At 36.0% G+C, this 26,402-nt stretch overlaps 1 protein-coding gene across 1 annotated transcript in view; it reads left to right on the top strand.

Annotated features, from left to right (window-relative positions):
• The window catches only part of LOC123525299 (UDP-N-acetylglucosamine/UDP-glucose/GDP-mannose transporter-like), a 74,451-nt gene extending 53,357 nt beyond the window's left edge, over positions 1–21,094 (top strand). Inside the window, exons 8-11 of the mRNA XM_045304238.2 lie at positions 1,242–1,334; positions 7,687–7,833; positions 13,869–13,951; positions 14,551–21,094. Coding sequence (XP_045160173.1) covers positions 1,242–1,334; positions 7,687–7,833; positions 13,869–13,951; positions 14,551–14,650 — 423 coding nt within the window. The 3' untranslated portion in view covers positions 14,651–21,094. The remainder of the gene's footprint in view (positions 1–1,241; positions 1,335–7,686; positions 7,834–13,868; positions 13,952–14,550) is intronic.
• Positions 21,095–26,402: the final 5,308 nt, after the last annotated feature.

Below are 26,402 nucleotides of genomic sequence, written 5' to 3' on the forward strand. Positions count from 1 at the left end.
ACATAAGTGGATCAAGATTATGTTCACTGTGACAGTAGAAAAACATTTATGCTCAGCTTTTTGAGAACACCTTTAAGAATGATCCTCAAACCTGATCTGCGGTATTGGATGACCCCTATTGATTTTGAGGTCAGTAGGTCAAAGTTCAAGTTCACAACGATTGTTAGTACTAAAATCATTTCCTTTTGATATCTTGAGAAAAATTGAACTTTTGGTCCTCAGACTTAGCAGGCATTTTACCTATTGGTAGAGAATGACCTGTAGATGTATGTATGCTTAAGTGGTTCAAAGTAACTGAGACTGTTTATTGAAAAATTGTCTCCCCTCAATGTCTTGAAAACCTCTTGACTTACGATCCTGCTTTGCAGGTATATTGCTCATGTGCTGTAGATGACCCATATTGATTTTGAGGTATTAGGGTCAAAGGTCAAGGTCACAATGACTTTTGTTGAAAAACTGTTTCCGCTCAATATTTCAAGAAGGACTCACATAGATAGTGGGCACTGGAAGATTTTGAGGTCAGGGGGTCAAAGACTCAAAGGTCAAGGCTACAGTGACTGTCAATACAAAAACAACATTCATCGTGGATCCACAATGACTGAGGTTTCTTAAATAAAGATTATGATTAGCAGCGTTGGCAGTGATTATATGAATGTAATATGTAATTGTGCTGGTCATCTATCTGTCTGTTTGCAATTTAGTTTCTGTAGATAGCTTCAGAATATTTCACCTATGATTCTCAGACTTGATAGGCACATTGCTTTGGGTCTTGTTTTCAGTCTCAAATTATAATTTTAATTTAATCTTACGTTTAAATGTTAAACAAGTTCGTATATAGTACACTTGTTTGTAGCAAATACTGTAAAAGCACATATTTTCGCTAGGTCAAAATTTTGCAATTTTGAAATATTGACTATGTTCACGAGGTTCAGTATTCGCGAAATTGTAAAAATGGTATCCTACTTGAATTAGCATTATACTAATGGTGAATATTTACGCAAGGATTAATTTTCGTGAGATGTAGGGCCTCGCAAATATTGCGGAAATTAAACCCTCACGAAAATTTCTGCTTTTAAAGTACTGTGTTTTGCTTTTAACTGCAACATCCCTTTGTGGATTTCAGTTTAAAAAGTTGAGTTTGTTTCACAGCTGAAAACAGTAGGTTTCCTCAAGACAAGTGTTTCAGGACCTTGTGAAGCAAAGTCTTCTATTTTACAGTTTATTTTCTGTTTGTGTTTCAGGACCTTGGAAAGTATGGTCTACTGTTCTACAATGCTCTGTTTATGATTTTTCCAGTGATGGCTTTAAGTATATATACAGAAGAACTTCAAAAGGTTTGTAGACTCATTTGTGAAATATATTTAAGCTGCAAGAAGCTTAATAAATTGCTCTTAATGGAGTGTATAATTATGTCCCCCAGTTTCTGGTGGAATCTTATGACTTTCTGTAACAAAAATTGCCAAGATGGCGGACTTCAAGCAAACTTGATAGGTAGAATCTGTACAGTACCAACCCTGGTTTTGCATACTTTCTGTTTGAAGAATAGGTAGAGCTTTTGCAATCCTGATTAAGTTTTATTAAATTAGATTAAGTTGGTACCTCAGACCTGCAGTGCACAGGTTCCATGACTCCTTTTTGCTTCTTCAAAAGTTTGTACCCTTTTTCCTCTGAGCAGTTTAGCTTGACTATTTGAAGAACAAACTTCAGTTAGTTCTTAGAATTGTGATACACAGTACAGATGCTATCAGCATTACATATGTATTCATATTTAAGTGTCAGATGTCAGATGTTTAAAACATGGTGTAAGGGCGTTTATGACGTCGTTGTCCGTCCGTCGGTTGGCAATTTTGTGTCCGCTCTGTAACTCTTGAACCCCTTAAAGGATTTTGAAGAAAATTGACATTATTGTATACCAAATCAAGACAATTTGCAGAGTGCATGTTTGGATGGCTCGCGTCAAGGTCACACGTAGAGGTCAAAGGTCATTTGACTTTGTTTTGTGTCTGCTCTGTAACTCTTAAACTGCTTGAAGGATAAAGAAACTTGGCACAAATGTTCACCACATCGAAACAATGTGCAAAGTGCATGTTTCAGATGGCTCGCTTCAAGGTCAAGTTCATACTCATGGGTCAAAGGTCATACCTTCGAGCGTATATTGCTCCATATTGCAGTACTCGTGTTTTTTTAGCTCACCTGAGCCAAAGGCTCAGGGTGAGCCATTGTGATCGCTCACCATCCGGCGTCCGTCCACACTTTCCTTTAAACAACATCTCCTCCTAAACCACTAGGCCAATTTTGATGAAACTTCACAGGGATGTTCCTTGGATGGACTTCTTTAAAAGTGTTAAAAAAATTGAATTCTATACAGAACTCGGGTTGCCATGGCAACCGAAAGGAAAAACTTAAAAAATCTTCTTGTCCAAAACCACAGGTCTTAGGGCTTTAATATTTGGCGTGTAGCATCATCTAGTGGTCCTCTACCAAGATTATTCATATTATCCTCCAAGGGTCAAATATGGCCCCGCCCTGGGGGTCACATGGTTTACATTGACTTATATAGGGAAAATCTTGTCCAAAACCACAAAGTGTAGAGCCTTAATATTTGGCATGTAACATCATCTAATGGTCTTTTATGAAATTTGTTCAAATTTTGCCACTGGGGTGAAAAGAGGCCCTGCTCCGGGGGTCCCAAATTTTACATAGAGTTATATAGGAAAAAAACTTTAAAAATCTTCTTGTCTGAAACCACAAGATCTAGGCCTTTGATATTTGGCATGTAGCATTGCCTTGTGCTCCTCTACCAACATTGTTAAGATTATTACCCTGGGGTGAAAAGAGGCCCAGCCCTGGGGTTCCCAAGTTTTACATAGACTTGTATAGGAAAAAACTTTTAAAAGTTTTCTCGTCTGAAACTGCAAGGCTTAAGCTTTTGATATTTGGTATGTTGTATTGCCTAGTGGTCCTCTACCAAGATTATTCAAATTATGACCCTGGGGTGAAAAGAGGCTCCACCTCTGGGTTCCCAAAATTTACATAGACTTAAATAGGAAAAAACTTTTAAAATCTTCTTGTCTGAAACCACAAGAAGACTTTGATATTTGTTATGTAGCATTGCCTTGTGGTCCTCTACCAAGATTGTTCAAATTATTACCCTAGGGTGAAAAGAGGCCCTGCCCTGGGGGTCCCAAGTTTTACATAGTCTTATATAGGAAAAATCTTCTTGTCTGAAAGTTCAAGGCTTAAGCCTGTGATATTTGGTATGTAGCATTGCCTAGTGGTTCTCTAACAAGATTGTTCAAATTATGCCCCTGGGGTGAAAAGAGGGCCCGCCCCGGGGGTCACTTGTATGATTTATATAGAAAAAAATACTTTAAAAATTATCTGAACATATTTCCTAGACTGTTTAATTATAATTACCTGATGACCTCAAGTAATTAGGGGTCACTTGACTGTGACCTTGACCTGCTGACCTACTTTTTAGCTCACCTGTCACAAAGTGACAAGGTGAGCTTTTGTGATCGCGTGGTGTCCGTCGTCCGTCCGTCCGTGCGTGCGTCCGTCCATCCGTAAACTTTTGCTTGTGACCACTCTAGAGGTCACATTTTTCATGGGATCTTTATGAAAGTTGGTCAGAATGTTCATCTTGATGATATCTAGGTCAAGTTCGAAACTGGGTCACGTGCCTTCAAAAACTAGGTCAGTAGGTCTAAAAATAGAAAAACCTTGTGACCTCTCTAGAGGCCATATATTTCACAAGATCTTCATGAAAATTGGTCAGAACGTTCATCTTGATGATATCTAGGTCAAGTTCGAAACTGGGTCACGTGCCATCAAAAACTAGGTCAGTAGGTCAAATAATAGAAAAACCTTGTGACCTCTCTAAAGGCCATATTTTTCATGGGATCTGTATGAAATTTGGTCTGAATGTTCATCTTGATGATATCTAGGTCAAGTTCGAAACAGGGTCATGTGTGATCAAAAACTAGGTCAGTAGGTCTAAAAATAGAAAAACCTTGTGACCTCTCTAGAGGCCATATATTTCATGAGATCTTCATGAAAATTGGTCAGAATGTTCACCTTGATGATATCTAGGTCAAGTTCGAAAGTGGGTCACGTGCCATCAAAAACTAGGTCAGTAGGTCAGATAATAGAAAAACCTTGTGACCATTCTAGAGGCCATATTTTTCATGGGATCTGTATGAAAGTTGGTCTGAATGTTCATCTTGATGATATCTAGGTCAATTTCGAAAGTGGGTCACATGCCTTCAAAAACTAGGTCAGTAGGTCAAATAATAGAAAAACCTTGTGACCTCTCTAAAGGCCATATTTTTCATGGGATCTGTATGAAATTTGGTCTGAATGTTCATCTTGATGATATCTAGGTCAAGTTCGAAACAGGGTCATGTGTGATCAAAAACTAGGTCAGTAGGTCTAAAAATAGAAAAACCTTGTGACCTCTCTAGAGGCCATACTTGTGAATGGATCTCCATAAAAATTGGTCAGAATGTTCACTTTGATGATATCTAGGTCAGGTTTGAAACTGGGTCACGTGCCTTAAAAAACTAGGTCAGTAGGTCAAATAATAAAAAAACCTTTTGACCTCTCTAGAGGCTATACTTTTCATGGGATCTGTATGAAAGTTGGTCTGAATGTTCATCTTGATGATATCTAGGTCAAGTTTGAAACTGGGTCAACTGCGGTCAAAAAATAGGTCAGTAGGTCTAAAATTATTAAAATCTTTTGACCTCTCTAGAGGCCATATTTTTCAATGGATCATCACGAAAATTGATCTGAATGTTCATCTTGATGATATCTAGGTCAGTTCGAAACTGGGTCACGTGCGGTCAAAAACAAGGCCAGTAGATATAAAAATAGAAAAACCTTGTGACCTCTCTAGAGGCCTTATTTTTCATGAGATCTTCATGAATATTGGTCAGAATGTTCACCTTGATGATATCTAGGTCAATTTCGAAACTGGGTCACGTGGGGTTCAAAAACTAGGTCATTAGGTCTAAAAATAGAAAAACCTTGTCACATGTGCTCAAAAACTAGGTCACTATGTCAAATAATAGAAATAACAACGTCATACTCGGTTCAACACTGGGTTATGTGGGGATAGGTGAGCGATTCAGGACCATCATGGTCCTCTTGTTTGTTTTTAGCTCACCTGAGCACAAAGTGCTCGGGGTGAGCTATTGTGATCGCTCACCATCCGGCGTCCGTCTGTCCGTTGTTCAAATCATGACCCCGGGGTCAAAATTGACCCCACCCCAGGGGTCACTTGATTTTACATAGGAAAATCTTAAGAAATCTTCTTCTCAGAAACCAGAAGGCCTAGAGCTTAGTTATTTGACATGTAGCATTGCCTAGTCGACCTCTACTAAAGTTGTTCAAATCATGACCCCGGGGTCAAAATTGACTCCGCCCCAGGGGTCACTTGATTTAACATAGATTTCTGTAGGAAAATCTTCAAAAGAATTAAACAATTAACCAGAAGGCCTAGAGCTTAGATATTTGACATGTAGCATTGCCTAGTGGACCTCTACAAAATTTGTTCAAATCATGACCCCCGCGGTGAAAAATTGACCCCGTCCCAGGGGTCACTTGATTTTATATAGGAAATTATTCAAAAAATTTCTAAAAATAAACCAGAAGGCCTAGAGCTTAGATATTTGACATGTAGCATTGCCTAGTGGACCTCTACAAAATTTGTTCAAATCCTAATCCCCGGGGTCAAAATTGACCCCTGCCCCAGGGGTCATTTGATTTTATATAGGAAAATCTTCAAACATTTTCTTAAAATATACCAGAAGGCCTAGATCTTAGATATGTAGCATTGCCTAGTAGACTTCTACAAAAAAAATTTCAAATCATGACCCCCGGGGTCAAAATTGGCCCTGCCCGATGGGGTTACTTGATTGTACATAGAAAAATCTTCAAAATTTTCTAAAAATAAACCAGAAGGCCTAGAGCTTAGGTATTTGACATGTAGTATTGCCTTGTGGACCTCTACAAAATTTGTTCAGATCTTGACCCCCAGGGGTTACTTGATTGTACATAGGGAAATCTTCATAAATTTGCTAAAAATAAACTAGAAGGCCTAGATCTTAGATATTTGATATGTAACATTGCCTAGTAGACTTCTACAAACTTTGTTCAAATCATGACCCCCAAGGTAAAATTGGCCCCACCCCAGGGGTTACTTGATTGTACATTGGAAAATCTTCCAAAAAATTTCTAAAAATCGTCAGTTTGACATTAGAAACATGTAGCTCATATTACTCGCGTGAGCGATCCAGGGTCATCACGACCCTCTTGTTTAAGATACAGCCTTGAAATTTGGATGACATATACAGTTTTGCACACCGATCTTAACAGCGTAGAAATCCTGACCACGTCAATAACTTTCGATAAAGATTTCAATACTCATCTTTAATGTTCTTAGCCCTGACCTACTTTCTTGTTTTTTGAAGCTACAGCAAAAAGATTTGGACCACATGTACAATGTTTGATACAACTTTCAATACTCATCTTGAATAGTCTTAATCGTGACCTTCTGACCTACTTTCTTGTTTTTGAAGATACAGCATGGAAATTTTGACCACATGTAGAACTTTTGATACAGATTTCAATACTCATCTTAAATATTATTAACCCTGACCTACTGACCTACTTTCTTGTTTTTGAAGCTACAGCAAAGAGATTTGGACCACCTGTATAATTTTTTAACAGATTTCAGTACTTATCTTGAAGAATCTTTACCATGACCTTCTCACCTATTTTTGTTTGTTTTTGAAGCATTAGCAAAGAAATTTGTTCAAGCAAGCAATTAACCTCTTACCTGAATGACAGGTTCAAGGTGAGCTGCTGTGATGCTTCTGTGATCATCCTTCAACATTGGCTTTTGACTTTAAATGACATCTTCCCATGAACCCCAGGTGAATCTTCACTAAACTTGGTCAGAAGCATCTTTACATGTACCTTTCTTACTTTTATTCAAATACCACTTGATGGATCTTCACCAAACCTAGTTTTTAAGATCACTGAATGGTCTTCTCCTAAGTTTGCACAAAGGGTCTTGCTTGGCAACTGCCTGATGGATTGTTGTTACAAAACTTAGCCTTGTTCAAATGTTTTTGTCTGGCAACTGTATGGGACAGCCAGGGCTAAATGTATAAAAAAATAATCTTTAAATGATTTCTTCTCATGAACTGGGATTCATATGGAAAAGTTTTACCTGTGGAGAACAGGTTAATAGTGTTAAGCAACCCAGGTTTGATGAACTGAAAGCCGTGTTTACCTGAAATACTTTGCAAAAACTATGTTAAATACAATGAAAACAAACTAGATGATGATGTAAGTGTGTTGTTGTATTGACTGTTGGGTATGTCTCTATTTAATGTTTATATTACTGACATGTAGTGTTTAAAGTTTTCCTTAAAGTTTACCCTGCTATATTTATTAAACAGACTGGTCCATCCTGCTATATTTATTAAACAGACTGGTCCATCATTCAATTTGGGCAGTATCGCCTATTATTCAAAGGGATGTTCACTGAAAATTTTCCGACTGAATAGTGAACAGTGCAGACCATGATCTTGATCTGCACTGGTCACAAGGCAGAATCACTTGCCACCAGCAGACTAAAGGTTAATGATATTGTATGGTGCTTTTATTGTATTTCAGGCATATAACTTCCAGAGTTGGACTCAGCCGATGTTTTTACTGCAGTTTGGTTTATCGTGTATTCTAGGATTTGTACTGAACTATTCTATAGTTTTATGTACACATATAAATTCTGCACTGACTACAACTATTATAGGTGTCTTAAAGGTAGGTGTAAACTAAAGGTAGGTGTAAACTAAAGGTAGGTGTAAACTAAAGGTAGGTGTAAGCTAAATGTAGGTGTAAAGGTAGGTGTAAGCTGCAGTTACCAGTATTATCGGCATTATATAATCACCTATGTTCCAAACATGACATGATTCAGTGTATAATGCTGTATTTTTCTGCATTATTGTGGCACTGTATGTTTAAATTGTAAGTTTTGATGCTATCTTACAAGTTATGTTTAAAGAATGACCAAAGAAATGGTCTGATATGTTTATTTCTTTATGTCTTACTTTACAGAAATTAGAAATTATTATAGATTAAAACATTTTAAATATAAATACTAAATTATAATTTTCATAATTTGAACATTACTTCACAAGCACTGAAGTGGCCTAACATCACAGTGAAACTGTGCTTTCAAACAAAATTAATTATTACAACTTGTGATTGCCAGTTGCTCAGTGATTCTTGCCATTGATTTTTTATGCCCCAAAAGGGAGGCATATTAGTTTTCAACTGTCCGTTCGTTCGTTAGTCACAACGTTAACTTTTCGCATGAAGGCACCTTACTCGCAAACCACTGCACCCAGGACCTTCAAACTTCACATGCTGATAGTACTTATTGAGTACACAACACCTACTGACTTTGGGGTCACCAGGTCAAAGGTCAAGGTCACAGGGGCCAATGTTAACTTTTTGCATGAAGGCACTTTACTTGTGAACCACTGCACCCAGGGCCTTCAAACTTCACATGCTGTTAGTACTCATCGAGTACACAACCCCTACTGACTTAGGGGTCACCAGCTCAAAGGTCAAGGTCACAGGGGCCAACTTTAACTTTTTGCATGAAGGCACTTTACTCACGAACCACTGCACCCAGGGCCTTCAAACTTCACATGCTGATAGTACTCATTGAGTACACAACCCCTACCAGGGCTCCAGAAATTTTGATAACTCAATCGGTCGGAAACGAAAATCCTGACATCGGCGCTACCCCACCCACCGCATTCCCAATATTACATATTTTGTAAAACGTGATAGAGTAAAGAAATAAGCATGTCATGCATTAAAACTGAGTTACCGGTCACCGCGAGTTACCATACAATGAAGACAGTTATTCAGTGTTATGTGTGATCATTACTTTGTTTAAATTTTGATGTTTTTTCCGAGAAAATACTAACAAGGATGAAATTGCCGAGGCATTGACACTGTGTACGTAACTAGTCTAAAAGCCAACGCACGTGATTTCGGTACTGTATACACGGCAGATACTTTGTGATGTTTCCTCATTCTTTGACGGAATTCTATAAGATACAATGCATCAAAGTGAATTACACGACACATATTCTCTGCTAAACAGCCTCAGTATTTTAAGAATACTCTGCCGTGGACCGAATGTGTACTTATGTGAACGCTGAGATCGAATTTCCTGCATGTATAGTACCAAAAGGTCACGCCGGTTGGCCACGGATATTTTTATTTCGCTAACGTTGTACTTCAGTAAGCAACTACATTTCATAAAGTTATATGTTCTCTTCTGATGTAAACAAAATTTCATTTTGAAACGTTTTTAGCTCACCTGTCACAAAGTGACAAGGTGAGCTTTTGTGATTGCGCGGTGTCCGTTGTCCGTCCGTTCGTAAACTTTTGCTTGTGACCACTCTAGAGGTCGTATTTTTCATGGGATCTTTATGAAAGTTGGTCAGAATGTTCATCTTGATGATATCTAGGTCAAGTTCCAAACTGGGTCACGTGCCTTCAAAAACTAGGTCAGTAGGTCTAAAAATAGAAAAACATTGTGACCTCTCTAGAGGCCATATATTTCACAAGATCTTCATGAAAGTTGGTCAGAACGTTCACCTTGAAGATATCTAGGTCAGGGTCGAAACTGGGTCACGTGCCGTCAATAACTAGGTCAGTAGGTGAAATAATAGAAAAACCTTGTGACATCTCTAAAGGCCATATTTTTCATGGGATCTGTATGAATGTTGGTCTGAATGTTCATCTTGATGATATCTAGGTCAAGTTCGAAACTGGGTCACGTGCGGTCAAAAACTAGGTCAGTAGGTCTAAAAATAGAAAAACCTTGTGACCTCTCTTGAGGCCATATATTTCACAAGATCTTCATGAAAGTTGGTCAGAACATTCACCTTGATGATATCTAGGTCAAGTTCGAAACAGGGTCACGTGCGGTCAAAAACTAGGTCAGTAGGTCTAAAAATAGAAAAACCTTGTGACCTTTCTAGAGGCCATATAATTCACAAGATCTTCATGAAAATTGGTCAAAACGTTCACCTTGATGATATCTAGGTCAAGCTGGAAACTGGGTCGCGTGCCATCAAAAACTAGGTCAGTGGGTCAAAAAATAGAAAAACCTTGTGATCTCTCTAGAGTCCATATATTTCACAAGATCTTCATGAATGTTGGTCAGACGTTCACCTTGATGTTATCTAGGTCAAGTTCGAAACTGGGTCACGTGCCGTCAAAAACTAGGTCAGTAGGTCAACTAATAGAAAAACTTTGTGACCTCTCTAAAGGAAATATTTTTCATAGGATCTGCATGAAAGTTGGTCTGAATGATCATCTTGATGATATCTAGGTCAAGTTCGAAACTGGGTCACGTGCAGTCAAAAACTAGGTCAGTAGGTATAAAGATAGAAAAACCTTGTGACCTTTCTAGAGGCCATATATTTCATAAGATCTTCATGAAAATTGGTCAGAATGTTCACCTTGATGATATCTAGTTAAAGTTTGAAACTGGGTCACGTGCCATCAAAAACTAGGTCAGTAGGTCAAATAATAGAAAAACCTTGTGACCTCTCTAAAGGCCATATTTTTCATGGGATCTGTATGAAAGTTGGTCTGAATGTACATCTTGATGATATCTTTGTCAAGTTCGAAACTGGGTCACGTGCAGTCAAAAACTAGGTCAGTAGATCTAAAAATAGAAAAACCTTGTGACCTCTTTTTAGGCCATATATTTCATGAAATCTTCATGAAAATTGGTCAGAAAGTTCAGCTTGATGATATCTAAGTCAAGTTCGAAAGTGGGTCACGTGCCGTCAAAAACTAGGTCAGTAGGTCAAATAATAGAAAAACTTTGTGACTTCTCTAGAGGCCATATTTTCCATGGGATCAGTATGAAAGTTGGTCTGAATGTTCATCTTGATGATATCTAGGTCAAGTTTGAAAGTGGGTCACGTGCCATCAAAAACTAGGTCAGTAGGTCATATAATAGAGAAACCTTGTGACCTCTCTAAAGGCCATATTTTTCAATGGATCTTCATGAAAGTTGGTCTGAATGTTCATCTTGATGATATCTAGGTCAAGTTCCAAACAGGGTCATGTGCGGTCAAAAACTAGGTCAGTAGGTCTAAAAATAGAAAAACCTTGTGACCTCTCTAGAGGCCATACTTATGAATGGATCTCCATAAAAATAGGTCAGAATGTTCACTTTGATGATATCTAGGTCAAGTTAGAAAGTGGGTCACGTGCCATCAAAAAGTAGGTCAGTAGGTCAAATAATGACAAAACGTTGTGACCTCTCTAGAGGCCATATTTTTCATGGGATCTGTATGAAAGTTGGTCTGAATGTTTATCTTGATGATATCTAGTTCAAATTTGAAACTGGGTCAGCTGTGATGAAAAACTAGGGTAGTAGGTCTTGAAATAGAAAAACCTTGTGACCTCTCTAGAGGCCATACCCTTGAATGGATCTTCATGAAAATTGGTCAGAATGTTCACCTTGATGATATCTAGGTCAAGTTTGAAACTGGGTCAGGTGCCTTAAAAAACTAGGTCAATAGGTCAAATAATAGAAAAACCTTGTGACCTCTCTAGAGACCATATTTTTCAATGGATCTTCATGAAAATTGGTCAGAATTTTTATCTTGATAATATCTAGGTCAAGTTCAAAACTGGGTCACATGAGCTCAAAAACTAGGTCACTATGTCAAATAATAGAAAAACGACGTCATACTCTAAACTGGATCATGTGGGAAGAGGTGAGCGAGTCAGGAACATCATGGTCCTCTTTGTTAAAAAACCGATTTGATAAACAGAGCCACTCTGGTTTTCTTTATCATTCGTGTTTGCCAGTCCATTTTTTTGTTTTTCTTTTTTTGTACAGTCTGGTTGCAAAGACAATTTTCTGCACTTGTTTCAACTGGAGCCCCAACAAATGAATCATGTAATTTTTCAAATCAAGTAATTACAAAAATTATTTTTATCGGTTTTCCGTGTGTTGTCTCTTTAAATCAAAGACCTATAATGTACAATTATAGCTCCTTGGTTAAATGCAGTGACCATTTGTTTTTTACCCATGATCAAACAAAGCCTTTTGAAATAAACTATCCGTCGGATTCTAAATAAAAGAAGTGGATCTCCGTCGAAATGATTTGGATCCAGTCAGAAACATTTGGAAACCAGTCAAAAATGTTTAATACATTGCAGTCGGCTGTCTGCAAACATTAAAAGATGTGCCGCGCAAGCGCTGATTGCGTCACGTGCTAATTACGGACCAATTATCAAAGTGACAATCAGACCGTTTGACACGTTTACTGATTATCTGAGGGAGTGACCAACAATTTCCTGCTTGGCAGGTGACCGTGTATTGAGATATCAGACCGAAATTTATACTTTTCTCCATTTTTACGGGACCGATTTTTTTCGCTTTTTCACTTCACGAATCAGTCTGAAAAGTCAAAAATCGGTCCAAAACCGACAAACCAGCAAATTTCCGAAGCCCTGACCCCTACTGACTTTGGGGTCACCTGGTCAAAGGTCAAGGTCACAGGGGCCAACGTTAACTTTTTGCATGAAGGCCTTTAACTTGCGAACCACTGCACCCAGGACCTTCAAAGTTCACATGCTGATAGTACTTATTGAGTACACGACCCCTACTGACTTTGGGGTCACCGGAAAAAGGTCAAGGTCACAGGGGCCAATGTTAACTTTTTGCATGAAGGCACTTTACTCGCAAACCACTGCACCCAGTGCCTTCAAACTTCATATGCTAATAGTATTTATTGAGTACACGACCCCTGTTGACTTTGGGGTCACCACGTCAAAGGTCAAGGTCTCCAGGTCAAAGGTCAAGGCACTGCGGGGCATTTGTCACCATTAGTGACAGCTCTTGTTTTCTACTCCTTTCAATGAAAAAATAATAATTGTCTCTTGAACCTTATGCAGCATAGCATTTGCCTCTAGTCTTGATTTTTTTTTATTCAAAACAGAACATTGTAGCATATCACCATTTAAAACTCATTTTAAGCGATGAACAGCACATTATTCCTGCCAAACATTTTAATGATGTTACATTTATGATCTGACATGAATATTCTCCAGATTTAAGAAAACATAACTTGAAAAATAAGGGAGTGGCAAGTAATGTTTTAGCTAATGAAGAGTAGTGAGAGACAAAATTGGCTGGATGACATCACATGATGTTGCCCAGGGGACTAGCATTTACTTATTATTTGTTCAAAGAAAATATGATTTTGATGTATCAACTAAACATTTACTTATTTCCATTAGAAAACAATTTCATCAATTTTTGATGATATGAAAATACTCACCAGGGTATTTACTGAACAGTCCCTAAGCAGTGTCTTAAAACTTTGATCTTGTTGTGCTTTGTGGTGCTATTTTGCAGTATGTTAAGATTTTGGTGTGATGCCTTTGTATAATTCGTACAAGTGTTGATAAGTGTTGTCATAGATGTTAAAGTATGGTAATACTATATTACTCTATATAATCTGTACTGTGACATTGTGTTTCCATGATACTCAAATTTCAAACTCTAGTGTATTCATTTTATAGGATTTCTTTAAGAAAGGTTTTTAATGAAAATGAATACATGTCTCCTTCATCTTAGTAAATGTCTTCTTCAAGGTGTGGTGGAAGGAGGTTCATAAAACTCTTTTTTATATATGTTTTAAATGATTGACTCATATCTTGTTTTGTGTGACTGTTTAAATGAAATAGTGTTGTTTCAGTATTTCAGCAACTAAGTTATAATATGTTTTTACCTTTTTCAGAATTTATTGGTCACATATATAGGAATGGCTCTAGGAGGAGATTATATCTTTAGCTGGCCAAATTTTATAGGTCTCAATATCAGGTTGGTAAAGTGCATCTTAGTTATTTCCCAGTAATACAGTAAGCTATTTACATATATATTATACAGCTTCTTGGTATGAAAAAGTTCCACCCTGGCATGGCTTGTACCAAGATCAGCAGATCCAGGATTCAAACAATGATCTTAACCACCACCAAAGTCCCTTTGAATTATTCCTGTTCTGTAGAATTCTTACATTTTCCTTAATAAATGTGTTTCTATCAAAGGAAGGCTTCATTTTGCAATTTACATGTGTCTGTTGCAGACACGGTTATAGATTGAAATGAAGAACAGCTACAAATAGATATATTAACAATGTACAGCATAGTGAAATAAGGTTTCAAGTTGTTGCAATTAGGGTACATGTCATCCAAAATGTGTTACACATTTAGAAGATACGGAATTTTTCAAATCTGCTGCCTTGTAAAGAGGTATATTTTACTACAGTTTCATACAGGAAATTATGAACAATTTCTATGCAGTATCTATGTGAAACCTGAAATAAACTTGCCATTCTTTAGATGGAAGTCTAACCAAAAATCTTAAAAATTTAGTTTGATGTTAAGATTTTTAACATTTATGTTATTACCTGTATATTTCAGTGTTACAGGGAGTCTCATCTATACTTACCTGACATTTAAAAAAGTAGGACCATCAAAGACAATCATAATCTCAAATGGACGGCCACCACAGCAAGTGTGAACAATCTACAGATCTGATCCTACTGAGCATCATTTATTCTGTTTTACAGATATCAGGGGGTATTTTAAGCCATTAAAGTGAAGAAATGAGGGTTATTAAAGGTTTTTTATTACTTATATTGGTATTTTAATGTAACATTTTACGACAGGAATGAAACTGGAAAGAATACTCTGAATTGTTTAATTTTGCAGACATCAAGTTTTGTGGTTTTGTACAAAACAACTATTTCATGGGGATATTATTTTGTGGGTTTAGTTTCTTTCATTAGCATTGATCTTCATGGTCTGAAACAACCAAGAAATCACTAAAAAGTAAATCTATCAAGAAAAACTGATTTCACAGTATTCAAGATTGTCACTTTATAGAGAGAATGGTATTGTTTAAATGAACAAGTAGAAAAATGAAATCCATTTAAGTACTATTGTGAGAGGGTGATATTGTCCTTTCTCGTAAGATATACATCATGTATCTGTAGTACACTTCATTGATAGGTATCGTCAGCTAATAATGAGATTAAAGCTATTTGCTCACAGTTGGTGTGAAATTTTTAAACGTTCATTTCCACCAGGTATGGCATAGAATATGTATAGGTCACTGTAATATGATATGTGAAAATAAGTGTTAATTTATTGGTAATAAGGCAAAAGAATGCCATTTTTTCCATTTTTTTTATAAGCAGTGCAAGGGTTATCTCTCTTCTGCCAATATTTCTGATACCTTGCACATATTATATGTCAATATAATTTACAACACTGGTCACTGTCACAGCACTCAATTCATTTAAAGGATTTTTGGGGAAAAAATTCTTTCACTTAAAATGTGTGAATGAGCCACTTTAAACTGTCGAGGTGATTTCTTTGCTGGACCTGCAAAAATTAGCTGTTCTTAAATTCTATGAAATGTGAAATTTAGTGTAACTTCCAAAAGATACACACAAAAATATTTCTTTACAATATCTATCGGGCCAAATGTAAAGGTTTGTTACTAATTACTAAAAAAGTTTCTGTAAAATGTTGTAGAGTGATTTTTGTGGTTGCACCAAGCTACAAAATTAAACCATGATATACAGATGATATTCCCATTCCTTTAATATTTGGAAGATGAAATCCACAATTTCATAATTATCCCCATTGGAATAAATTGAATCCTCAGTATGGTAATATTCATTTTTTGTGTTATTTTCAGTGTCCTTAAGAATAAATTCTTTTCATTTTGTTATTTTCTTAACTACAAAACGTAATCATATGTTGTTGTATTTGACGTATTAATAAAATGTAAATTTGTAAAATTGCATGATGAATGGCATATAACATTGCTGTAGATACATTTTCACATACATAATCTCGTATTATTCTGTCAGAGCTGTCCTATAAGTTTCCCTATCTTTGTTATTGATATGTTGTTACTAAATGCAGGAACATTTTTCTAGGACCCTCATGGCCATCAATATTGCTGTGATGCTAGTCATTATTTTTTGTCAGCTCATAATTAGATAAATTTCAAATTTGTATTATTGACGAGACAAAAGTGCTTAAAATAAAAGTCCTTTTGGTACTTTAAGTTACTTTTAAATAGGCGAGTGTCTGTGATTCTGACAGTACTTTTTAAAATACAGATGTTAAAACACAGTGGTGAGAGGAGTGGTTTTAAGGGACATAGTTCCGGTATGTAACGGATACATAGTGTCTGGAAGATTTTTGTCGAGCCCGCTTGCAGAAGTGAAGACATAGCTGTCCAAATGGCTGTTCGGTGTGTGCGTCCGTCCGTCCGTGCGTGTGTCCGTCCGGATTTGCTTGTCCTGACCATAACTTTGACATGCATGGAGCAATCTTGTTTATATTTGGCAGGACTGTTAACCTCAGTGAGACGGAGTGTCATGCGAAAACCGCAGGTTCCTCTCTCAAAGGTCAAGGTCACACTTGGAGGTCAAAGGTTAAATTTAATAATGACTTTGTCCAGAGCATTTCTTTTTCATGCATTCATGCATGGAAGGATTTTGATGTAACTTGGCACAATTGTTCACCATCATGAAACTGAGTGTCATGTGCAAGAACCTAGAAGTACTTCCCTTTGTTTTTACTATAAATAGCTTATATTGTAACTTTTTTATTACTGGTCGTAGGGAAAAATCAAGACCACTTTTCTGTAGTACAATATGCATGTTACATCCAATTTTTCTCTACTAATAAGGATTTTTGTGTGGACTTTGATTTTGTTAAAGATTTACTTCCCTTTGTTGTTACTATAAATAACTGACCTTAATGTTTGCCTCAATGAGACAGGGTGTCATGTGCAACTCCTAGTCCTTTTGATAGCTGGCGGGCTCGACATGTTGCCTGTGGGCATCTAGTTACCCAACATACTGATATACTTTGCCAATGAATCGGATGACCCTATTGCTGCATGTATTAATATCTGTAAGCAACAGGTAGGAAGATAGAATGATGGAGATTTCTTTTTAGCTCACCTGTTACATAGTGACAAGGTGAGCTTTTGTGATCACCCTTAGTCCGTCGTCTGTGCATCCGTCCGTCTGTCAACAATTTCTTGTCTGCACGATAGTAGTTTCATTTATGATTTTATTTTAACCAAACTTGCACACAACTTGTATCACCATAAGATCTTGGTTCCTTTCTTGAACTGGCAAGATCCAATTATGGGTTCCAGAGTTATGGCCCCTGAAAGGGCCAGAATTAGCTATTTTGACTTTGTCTGCACAATAGCAGCTTCCTTTATGATTTGAATTTAACCAAACTTGCACAAAACTTGTGTCAACATAAGATCTCGATTCCTTTCTTGAACCGGCCAGATTCCATTATGGATTCAAGAGTTATGGCCCCTGAAAGGGCCAGAATTAGCTATTTTGACTTTGTCTGCACAATAGCAGCTTCATTTATGATATTTATGATTTGTGGGTTGCTGAGTTATGGCCCCTGAAAGGGCCAAAATTAGCTATTTTGACCTTGTCTGCACAATAGCAGCTTCATTTATGATTTGATTTTAACCAAACTTGCACACAACTTGTATCACCATAAGGTCTCGATTCCTTTTTATACGCCCAAAGGGATGTATTATGTTATCGCCTCAGTGTCCGTCTGTCTGTCTGTCTGTTGGTTAGCAATTTCCCTTCTGCTCTGTAACTCTTGAACCCCTTGAAGGATTTCAAAGAAACTTGACACAAATGTTTACCTCATCAAAACGACATGCAGAGCGCATGTTTCAGATGGCTCACTTCAAGGTCAAGGTCACACTTAGGGGTCAAAGGTCATATGACTTTGTTTTGTGTGTATATTGCTCTGCATTTGCGTTGCATTGCAGTGCTCTTGTTTTTATTTGGCAGATCCTTCTTTTGTTCACTTACAATAATTTTTTTATGCCTTCAGCATCTACAGATGCGGGAGGCATATAGTGATTGTCCTGTCCATCCATTCATTCGTTCATCTGTCTGTACGAGATTAACCAAATGGGACCGTTTCGTCTAGCATCAATACCCCTTACTAGAATGACTTGATACTAATGCAGATGTAACCTGTGACCATTCCTCATCTTCAGACATCACCTGACCTCAGTTTGACCTTGACCTCATTTTGGGCTTAGGTTGCCTTATGTGGGCCATCTCTTGGTTAACCAAATGGGACCGTTTCGTCTAGCATCAATACTCCTTACAAGAATGAATTGATACTAATACAGATGTAAACTGTGACCATTCCTCATCTTCAAACATCACCTGACCTCAGTTTGACCTTGACTTTGATCTCATTTTGGACTTAGGTGCAAAATCTATCGACAAGGATGCCACTGGGGGCATCAAGCGTTTATTAAGCTCCTTGTTTTTAATTACTTCCCTTTTATGTTACTATAAATAGCTTATTTAGTAACTTTTTTATTATTGGCCGTAAGGAAAAACCGAGATCACTTTTCTGTGGTACAACATGGATGGTACCTCCAATTTTTAGGTGAATTTTGACATATCTGTACCTTGTAAGAATTTTTTTTTCTTTTTGGTTAAATTTCTTCCCTTTGTTGTTCCTGTCCTTTGGACTAAGATATTTTTTCTGAGGACTTATTTTGATTCATTGAAAAAGTGGCTGCTAGGGGAGGGGCTCATTTTCCCATATGGCTATACAGAAAACTTGTATGAAACTGCTGGCCTGATTTGAAAATAATTTTATTTGAAGTAACTTTAAGAAAATTTCAACTGTATTTTCTCATAATTCTTTTGATTGATGTTGATTATGATTTTTTGACCTTCTTGTCCTTAAGTGCAATGATAACAGGTGAGCGATATAGGGCCATTATGGCCCTCTTGTTAATTGTTTCATTCACATTTTTGTGTCAGTTATTTTAGAATAATGTTTAGAAATGCATAAATTTATCTAAGATATTTATAGAAATTTTTGTTAGATTTTATTTGAATTATGTTTTGAGGTAATAAATATATTTGTTTGTAAATAAGATTTCACTATGCCCCCTTTTGAAGAAGAGGGATTACATTGTGTATTGTTTGGCTCATGTTAGACTGTAGGTCTCTCAGTCTGTAGACCAGTTTGTTTCCTTAACCTTGAGCCTGCTGGTGGCAGGTGGTTATGCCATTGCGACCAGGGCAGACCAAAATCAGCGGGCACATCTGCATTTACCATGACCAATTAAACTGAGGGAAGGGTTTTGTCAGATTCATCATCAAAGAACTTTGTGAGGGATTTTGCTGACTCATTGGGATGATGGGAGGTGGTTGGTGTTTTTACAAATAGATGTTGTTTGTTTTATGAGTTTGAGGGTATTAAATGTTATACAAGCGATCATACACCTACATCAAAATCATGCAATGAATCAAATTAAAAATGTCTATTTGTGTTACTGTTGGTGACTATGAATAAGCTTGCAAACAAACATACAGGTAGACATTTGTTAATTTAGGAGTCAGGTTTTCAAAGATTGAAGTCAGTGTTGTCAAAACAGGTGAAAAGTTTTATGGCAATTAAACACTTTAGAATAGTCAAGCATGCTGTCCTTAAGACAGCTCTTGTTAAATATTTGAATCTTTTCATTGTTAAATGCTTTCTGTTTTTGAATGTTTTTATGTATATAGATAGGTAGCTTTGTCAAATTAGTTCAGTATATTGACAAAAAGTGATAAATCAGGCCTAAAAGAGAAGTTCTGTTTGACAGTAATGTCGGCCATACCAGAAGTTGTTCAGCTCTGACAGGTTATAATAAGGTTAAAGATGGTCTTGTTAAGTATGAAAGAGTAGACATTCCATTCTTTGTCTGAAAACATAAAGACTTTGTAATTAATACAAAATGTGTGATATCTTGACCTGCTTACAGTTGTTGTTATAGAAATATGTTTTATATTATATTTTTCAAGAGTCTTGTTCATTTTAAAATGTAGTTTTTGTTCAAGTTTGAACAGATCTGAAATCCAGTTGGTGAAATGGTTTGGTTATATGATATGTTCATGTATGAGAACTTGATGAGTTTTTCTTTTATTTATGAGGTATTCTTATATTGATATATTCATTCAGCTGGTGCCTTTATGCCCTTCCATTCATTCCATTTGTACATGCCTGTTTGAAGACAGGACTACTGAATTATGGAGAAGTGTGTCTATTCAACTGACCAAAATGTTTTCTGATTTCTTAAACATTTGAGTCAATATTTTGTGAGAATGAGGATCTACAAATCGAATTTTACTTTGATTTTGGTAAGATATATTTAGCAGAGTTATGACCCTTGTGTTAGTAAGTTTTCCCTGGTTTTCTGCACTTTTTGCCATGCATGCACATGATGCAATGATTATGGTGTGCAAATATGAGGGTCTACAGACAGATTGTTACTTTGATTCCTGTCTCATGGTTTATAGCAGAGTTTTAGCCCTGTCTGTGATATTTATGTCATGCAGGTGTATAATCATGTAGTTTTTATTTTTGTTTAGTCAGATATTTTTGCTTGTCTGCTTCTGTAATTTAGGATTTATGGCTTTCTAGAAAATAGAAAATGCAAAAAAGTGAAAAATAGTCCCTCGCAAAAGAATGATTGACATGTCCTTCTCTTAACTTTGCTCAACAGTTGCTGATCAGTGAAAGTTGTCTTCCATTTTAATAATTAGTGATATAGGTGATAACTTGGCGACCTGTCAAAGGATGATGGGCAAGTGTATTTTTTGCTCGAAATTTGTGAGAAAACGGCATAACCATTTTGATGATCTCATTTCAGGTCAATTTAATTTAAGATCTTACAATTTTGTGTAATATTGACAAAACACAGAAGGCCAGCGTGTCCCAGTTCCTGATATATTTGCCTTATAAATCTAGAGTAGATATACACAGTGCTATATTTTTGGTTGAACCTGTTCATTATACATATGTATAGGTATTTAAAGGAAGCTGAGATAATTTTTGTTTAAATTCTATGAAATAGAAATTAAAAAAAAATAATATACAATAGTATTTTTAGCTCATCTGATTTTTTGAAAAAAAATGATGAGTTATTGTCATCACTTGAGCGGTTGTCGGCGTCGGCGTCGGCGTCTGCGTCGGCGTTGCCAGGTTAAGTTTTATGTTTAGGTCAGCTTTTCTCCTAAACTATCAAAGCTTTTGCTTTGAAACTTGGAATACTTGTTCACCATCATAAGCTGACCCTGTATAGCAAGAAACATAACTCCATCTTGCTTTTTGCAAGATTTATGGCCCCTTTTGTACTTAGAAAATATCGGATTTCTTGGTTAAGTTTTATGTTTAGGTCAACTTTTCTCCTAAACTATCAAAGCTATTGCTTTGAAACTTGGAATACTTGTTCACCATCATAAGCAGACCCTGTACATCAAGAAACATAACTCCATCTTGCTTTTTGCAAGAATTATTGCCCCTTTTGGACTTAGAAAATCAGTTTTCTTGGTTAAGTTTTATGTTGAGGTCAGCTTTTATCCTAAACTGTCAAAGGTATTGCTTTAAAACTTGCAACACTTGTTCACCATCATAAGCTGACCCTGTACAGCAAGCAACATAACTCCATCCTGCTTTTTGCAAGATTTATGGCCCCTTTTGGACTTAGAAAAATCATTTTCTTGGTTGAATATTATGTTTAAGTCAACTTTTCTCATAAACTATCGAAGCTATTGCTTTAAAACTTGCAACAGTTTTTCACCATCATAAGTGGACACTGTACATCAAGAAACATAACTCTATCCTGCTTTTTGCAAGAATGATGGCCCTTTTTAGACTTAGAAAATCATGGGTAGGACAATATTTCTATTATACAAACAAAATCAGATGAGCGTCAGCACCCGCATGGCGGTGCTCTTGTTTATATCTGCTTACACTTTTATTATAAGGTTTCGATACAAGTTTTGAGGGTTGTTGTGAGAATCTCCATATAAATAAAGAACGTTATAAAATCAACCCACAATTTATTTTTATCCATTAGGTAACATTTTGCTTTGTTCATTTTGTATATTTTGGTGCCATGTGAATGTAATTGAGTGCCAATCATTGTGTTTCAAATGCTATTTGTACATTGTTGTGGGAATTATTTATGTATGTTACATTGGAGACATCCTAGGTACTTAAGCAATTGACTATATGTGTAGCCCATTTACACATCAGAAGATATACAATAAACATTAAGCTATGAACTGATATCATCCAGTTTTTGTGGATGTCTCCAAAAATACAGTTATTATACGCCCAAAGGGACGTATTATGTTCTGATGCCAGTGTCCATCTGTCCGTTAGCAATTTCATGTCCAGTCTATGTAACTCTTGAATCCCTTGAAGGATTTCTAAGAAACTTGACACAATTGATCACCACATTGAGATGACGTGCAAAGCGCATGTTTCTGATGTCTTGTTTCAAGGTCAAGGTCACACTTAGGGGTCAAAGGTCATATCTTCAGGCGTATATTGCTCCACATTGCGGTGCTCTTGTTTTGTTTTTTGAAAAAACATGTTTCTGCTTTACATCTGTCATGATGTTTATAATATAAAGCATCAGATGCACATTATTATTGTATATGTTTGTGTAAAATGTCACTGGCAAAATGCATTCTCTTATATCAGAAGTCTGACGTAGTAGTCTAGAAATGAACTTTGATTACTTTTGTTTATTTTAAGGGGCCTCTGGGATAGAGTGATTAAGGTTGCTAACTTAAAATCGCTAGCCCCTCACCAATGTGGGTTTGAGCCTTAATCTGGATGTTGAATTCTTCATGTGAGGAAGCCATCCAGCTGGCTTGTGGAAGGTCAGTGGTTCTTCCCAGGTGCCCGCTTGTGATGAAATAATGCTTGGAGTGGCACCTGGCATCTGCCTACACCATCAAAGCTGGAAAGTCACCTTATGACCTATGCTTATGTTGGTTCAACGTTAAGCACAACAAAATGAAATAAACTTATTTATTTGGCGAGTGCCTTATTAGTTTCAGTCAGTCCATGTGTTCCTATGTTGACCCGTTATTTTAAAAATTTGCGCAGCAACTAAGAAAAACATTTGATTAATTTGATTAGTTTGAATAGGAACATCTCAAAATGATTTTGATTAGTAAAGATTTTAATATTGCAATTGATATTGTCTTTGAAGTAAAAAATGATACATTTTTCACAGAATATTATTTTGATTGGTTAAGGCATTGCGATTGTTAATCATGAAATGCCACAGAGTAAAATATTTAACCAGTAGTTTAAACAAACCTAAAAGAATCATCAACATCTGTTTACTGTGGTAGACCTCTGATGGGAAAGAATGCTAAAAACTAGCTTCCATTGATATTGCCTTGTTACTGCAATGATTCTCCTAGAAAATTATTATTTTTACCTTTCCTCTATAGTTAACTGTTTCAACTTAACAAAAAATATCCAATACAAAAATAAAAAAATTTAAAAGTAAAGACACCATATTTTTTTTTGTTAGTGAAATCCTTTTATCAGCATGATACAGTGTAATTATAATTGGTATCCATTCCATACCTCGTGTTTTTATTTCGATGTAAATGAGATGTGGAACCAAAATTTGTAGTCCTGTTTGGCGTCATATAACCTATACTGTGTTGGTGCGCCGTAAAACCCAAATAAATAAATAAAATAAATAATTGGTATCCTATTTTATAATCCTTTGATAATATTTTATTTTTGTGAAATAACATTTATTTATGATATTCCTAATAACTCAGCCCTGGGCATTCTTACCCAAGTACCGCAGACATCCCAACTTTTCATGGGGTCCAAGTGGGAGTTTTTGCTTTCCTAAGTGAGAGATTTTTGTGTTCAAGTGGGAGATTTTTCATTGCCATATTAATTATGTTTAAAAGATGCTATTTTAAAAGAATAAAGTATTAAAACACATAAAAGGTTAAATGTACATTTATTTACACCAAAATGCATTAATTTAAGTATGAACATCATATTGCTAAGTCCAAGAGTCTTTAAAAGACAAAATGTAGACTAAGAGAGTCTTCAAAAAAAAAAAAAATTAATGCACACAATTCACGGAACCTATCTGTACGCAGTTCACGGAACCTATCTGTATGCAGTTCACACAGCGTATCTGTACGCAGTTCATGCAACCTATTTGTACACAGTTCACGCAACCTATCTGTAAGCAGTTCACGGAATCTATCAATTGTCAACAACTGCAAGCTGAATCATGCACTTTGAATTATTGCCTAGTTTCCTTAAGCTGTTTGTTGTAATTTAAACACGAATTTTTGGCCAGTGGCCAGTTTCATCATTTTTTCTCTTGCAAGAAATGGAAAACATACTTACTGTTTTTAAGTTTAGTTAGTTTATACTAGTTTATTTTAGCATTGACTTTGCATGTATTTTCCTAAATAAATTTTGTCACTGTACATAAAACACCATTCTAACACGACCCGAAAAGAAATCAACAGAAATCAGGCACATATTTGATGGATATGGGCAAGGACATACATAATAATCCTTGATAACATGTTAGAATTGAAATAATATATCTCAAACAGTGATTTGCGCGTGAATAAAATCATTGTTTGTCGTTTAGATGCGTATTATTGTATATATATAATAATTCCTTCGCATCTAAACTTCAAACAATGATTTTAAATAATACGCATCTGAACGACAAACAATGATTTTATTGGTTGCGGGTTTATCCCGCTACCAAAGTTAAAGTGCATTTCTGACAATCATAGCATCTTTATTTTATTCCGAATCACATCCAAAGATGTTCATGTGTTACACAAAATAGTCCCATTCATGAACAATGCGGATGAATTATCAATGAACAAGCAGTTTTTATTCAGCCTGCATCCACTCACACTGACCATTTAGATTATATAAGATCTATCAATGATAAGGTATTCCAGCCCATGGTTACATCAAAAGCTGGGTCAGGCAGAGTTCATCTTAGATATTCAAACAGAAAATAAATCTACCAAAAACCCGCAACCATCAGACATTTCAAGGCTTTGATTCAACATGGGATATATTATTTCTTAAACAACTTCTTTATTTGTATCTTCATATGGAAATACTTTAACATTGTTGCCAGTTTGTTCTTGACTAACATTTTAGTTAATAGTAGACTAGTGCTAAAGACATTGTTTATATGCAGTAGAAGTGAAACATTCTTAAAGGACAAGGAAAGCCTGACAATAAGTTAATTTCACATGAAAGCCATCCTCAAGCCTTTCATAACGCTGAAAGAATTTTCAAGATCGGACCGCTATTGAAAAAGATATGGCAGTTTGAAATTTAAGAAAATTGCTGATCATGGAAGCAGCCATTTTGTGTGTTTATGAAGTCATTTACACACTTCTGAATTCTTTGTTTAGCAAATAACCTTTTAAATAGATTAATCTTATATGCTGTTTAAGTGTAAGATATAAAACATAGTAATTTCTTTCATTATAGCTGGAAAAAATAGAGAAATAAGTAATTACAGTTCAAATATGTGTCTAAAAATTTAATAAATCCTCCTTTTGATTTGTGTTGCCATGGAAACAAAATGGCCACCATTTATAATCAAATATTTAAATGATCATAACTTTCTTATTTCTAAGTCGATTTTGAAAATTCTTTCACTTCTTTAAATGATTAAAGAAATCCCATCAGATGGAATTAACATCAAAACAACATTGCCTTTCCCTTTAAATATAGATATGTATAAAAATGTGATCACCTTTTGATGTCTGTCATGCTGAAACATTTTGCTTCATAACATTTACTGTCCTACTTTAAATGCAACCCCACCATTTATCTGGCTCTGTTAAATTAAAGGAAAGTAGGGGGAGTTGGGTGTGAATTTTTTCCTTTATTGTAGAATTTTTAATTTACATATAAACTGTGTTCTTGGTTTTTTTTTGTAGATTTCTTCCATTTTTTTATTAAAGATTGTGTCAGTTGTATTTAGGCAGCACACTGTTTCACTCTACCTAAATACATCATGGTCACAACTTTGGTGTGCAGTTGTTTTATTTTGATTCTCCAAACTTAGCATAATCCATTTAACTTTTTCTCTGCGATATATGACCTTTTTATGTCGATTCGCCGTAAAACCCAACTCGTTCATTCATTCCAAAGCATGGGTGAATGTTAAGCATGCATCTAAAAGATGATTTTGATATCACTTGGCAGGGTTATCACACAAAAAACACCATTTCTGGTTAAGTTGCATGAAGGTGAAAAGCAGGACCAGTAGGTCAAAGGTCAAGGTCAATGAAAACAGTTGCCAGTCAATAATTGGAGGACAAGGCTACTACAGACAATTTTATAGGAAAATTGTT

Source organism: Mercenaria mercenaria, chromosome 3 (assembly GCF_021730395.1).
Source record: "Mercenaria mercenaria strain notata chromosome 3, MADL_Memer_1, whole genome shotgun sequence".
Classification (NCBI taxonomy): domain Eukaryota; kingdom Metazoa; phylum Mollusca; class Bivalvia; order Venerida; family Veneridae; genus Mercenaria; species Mercenaria mercenaria.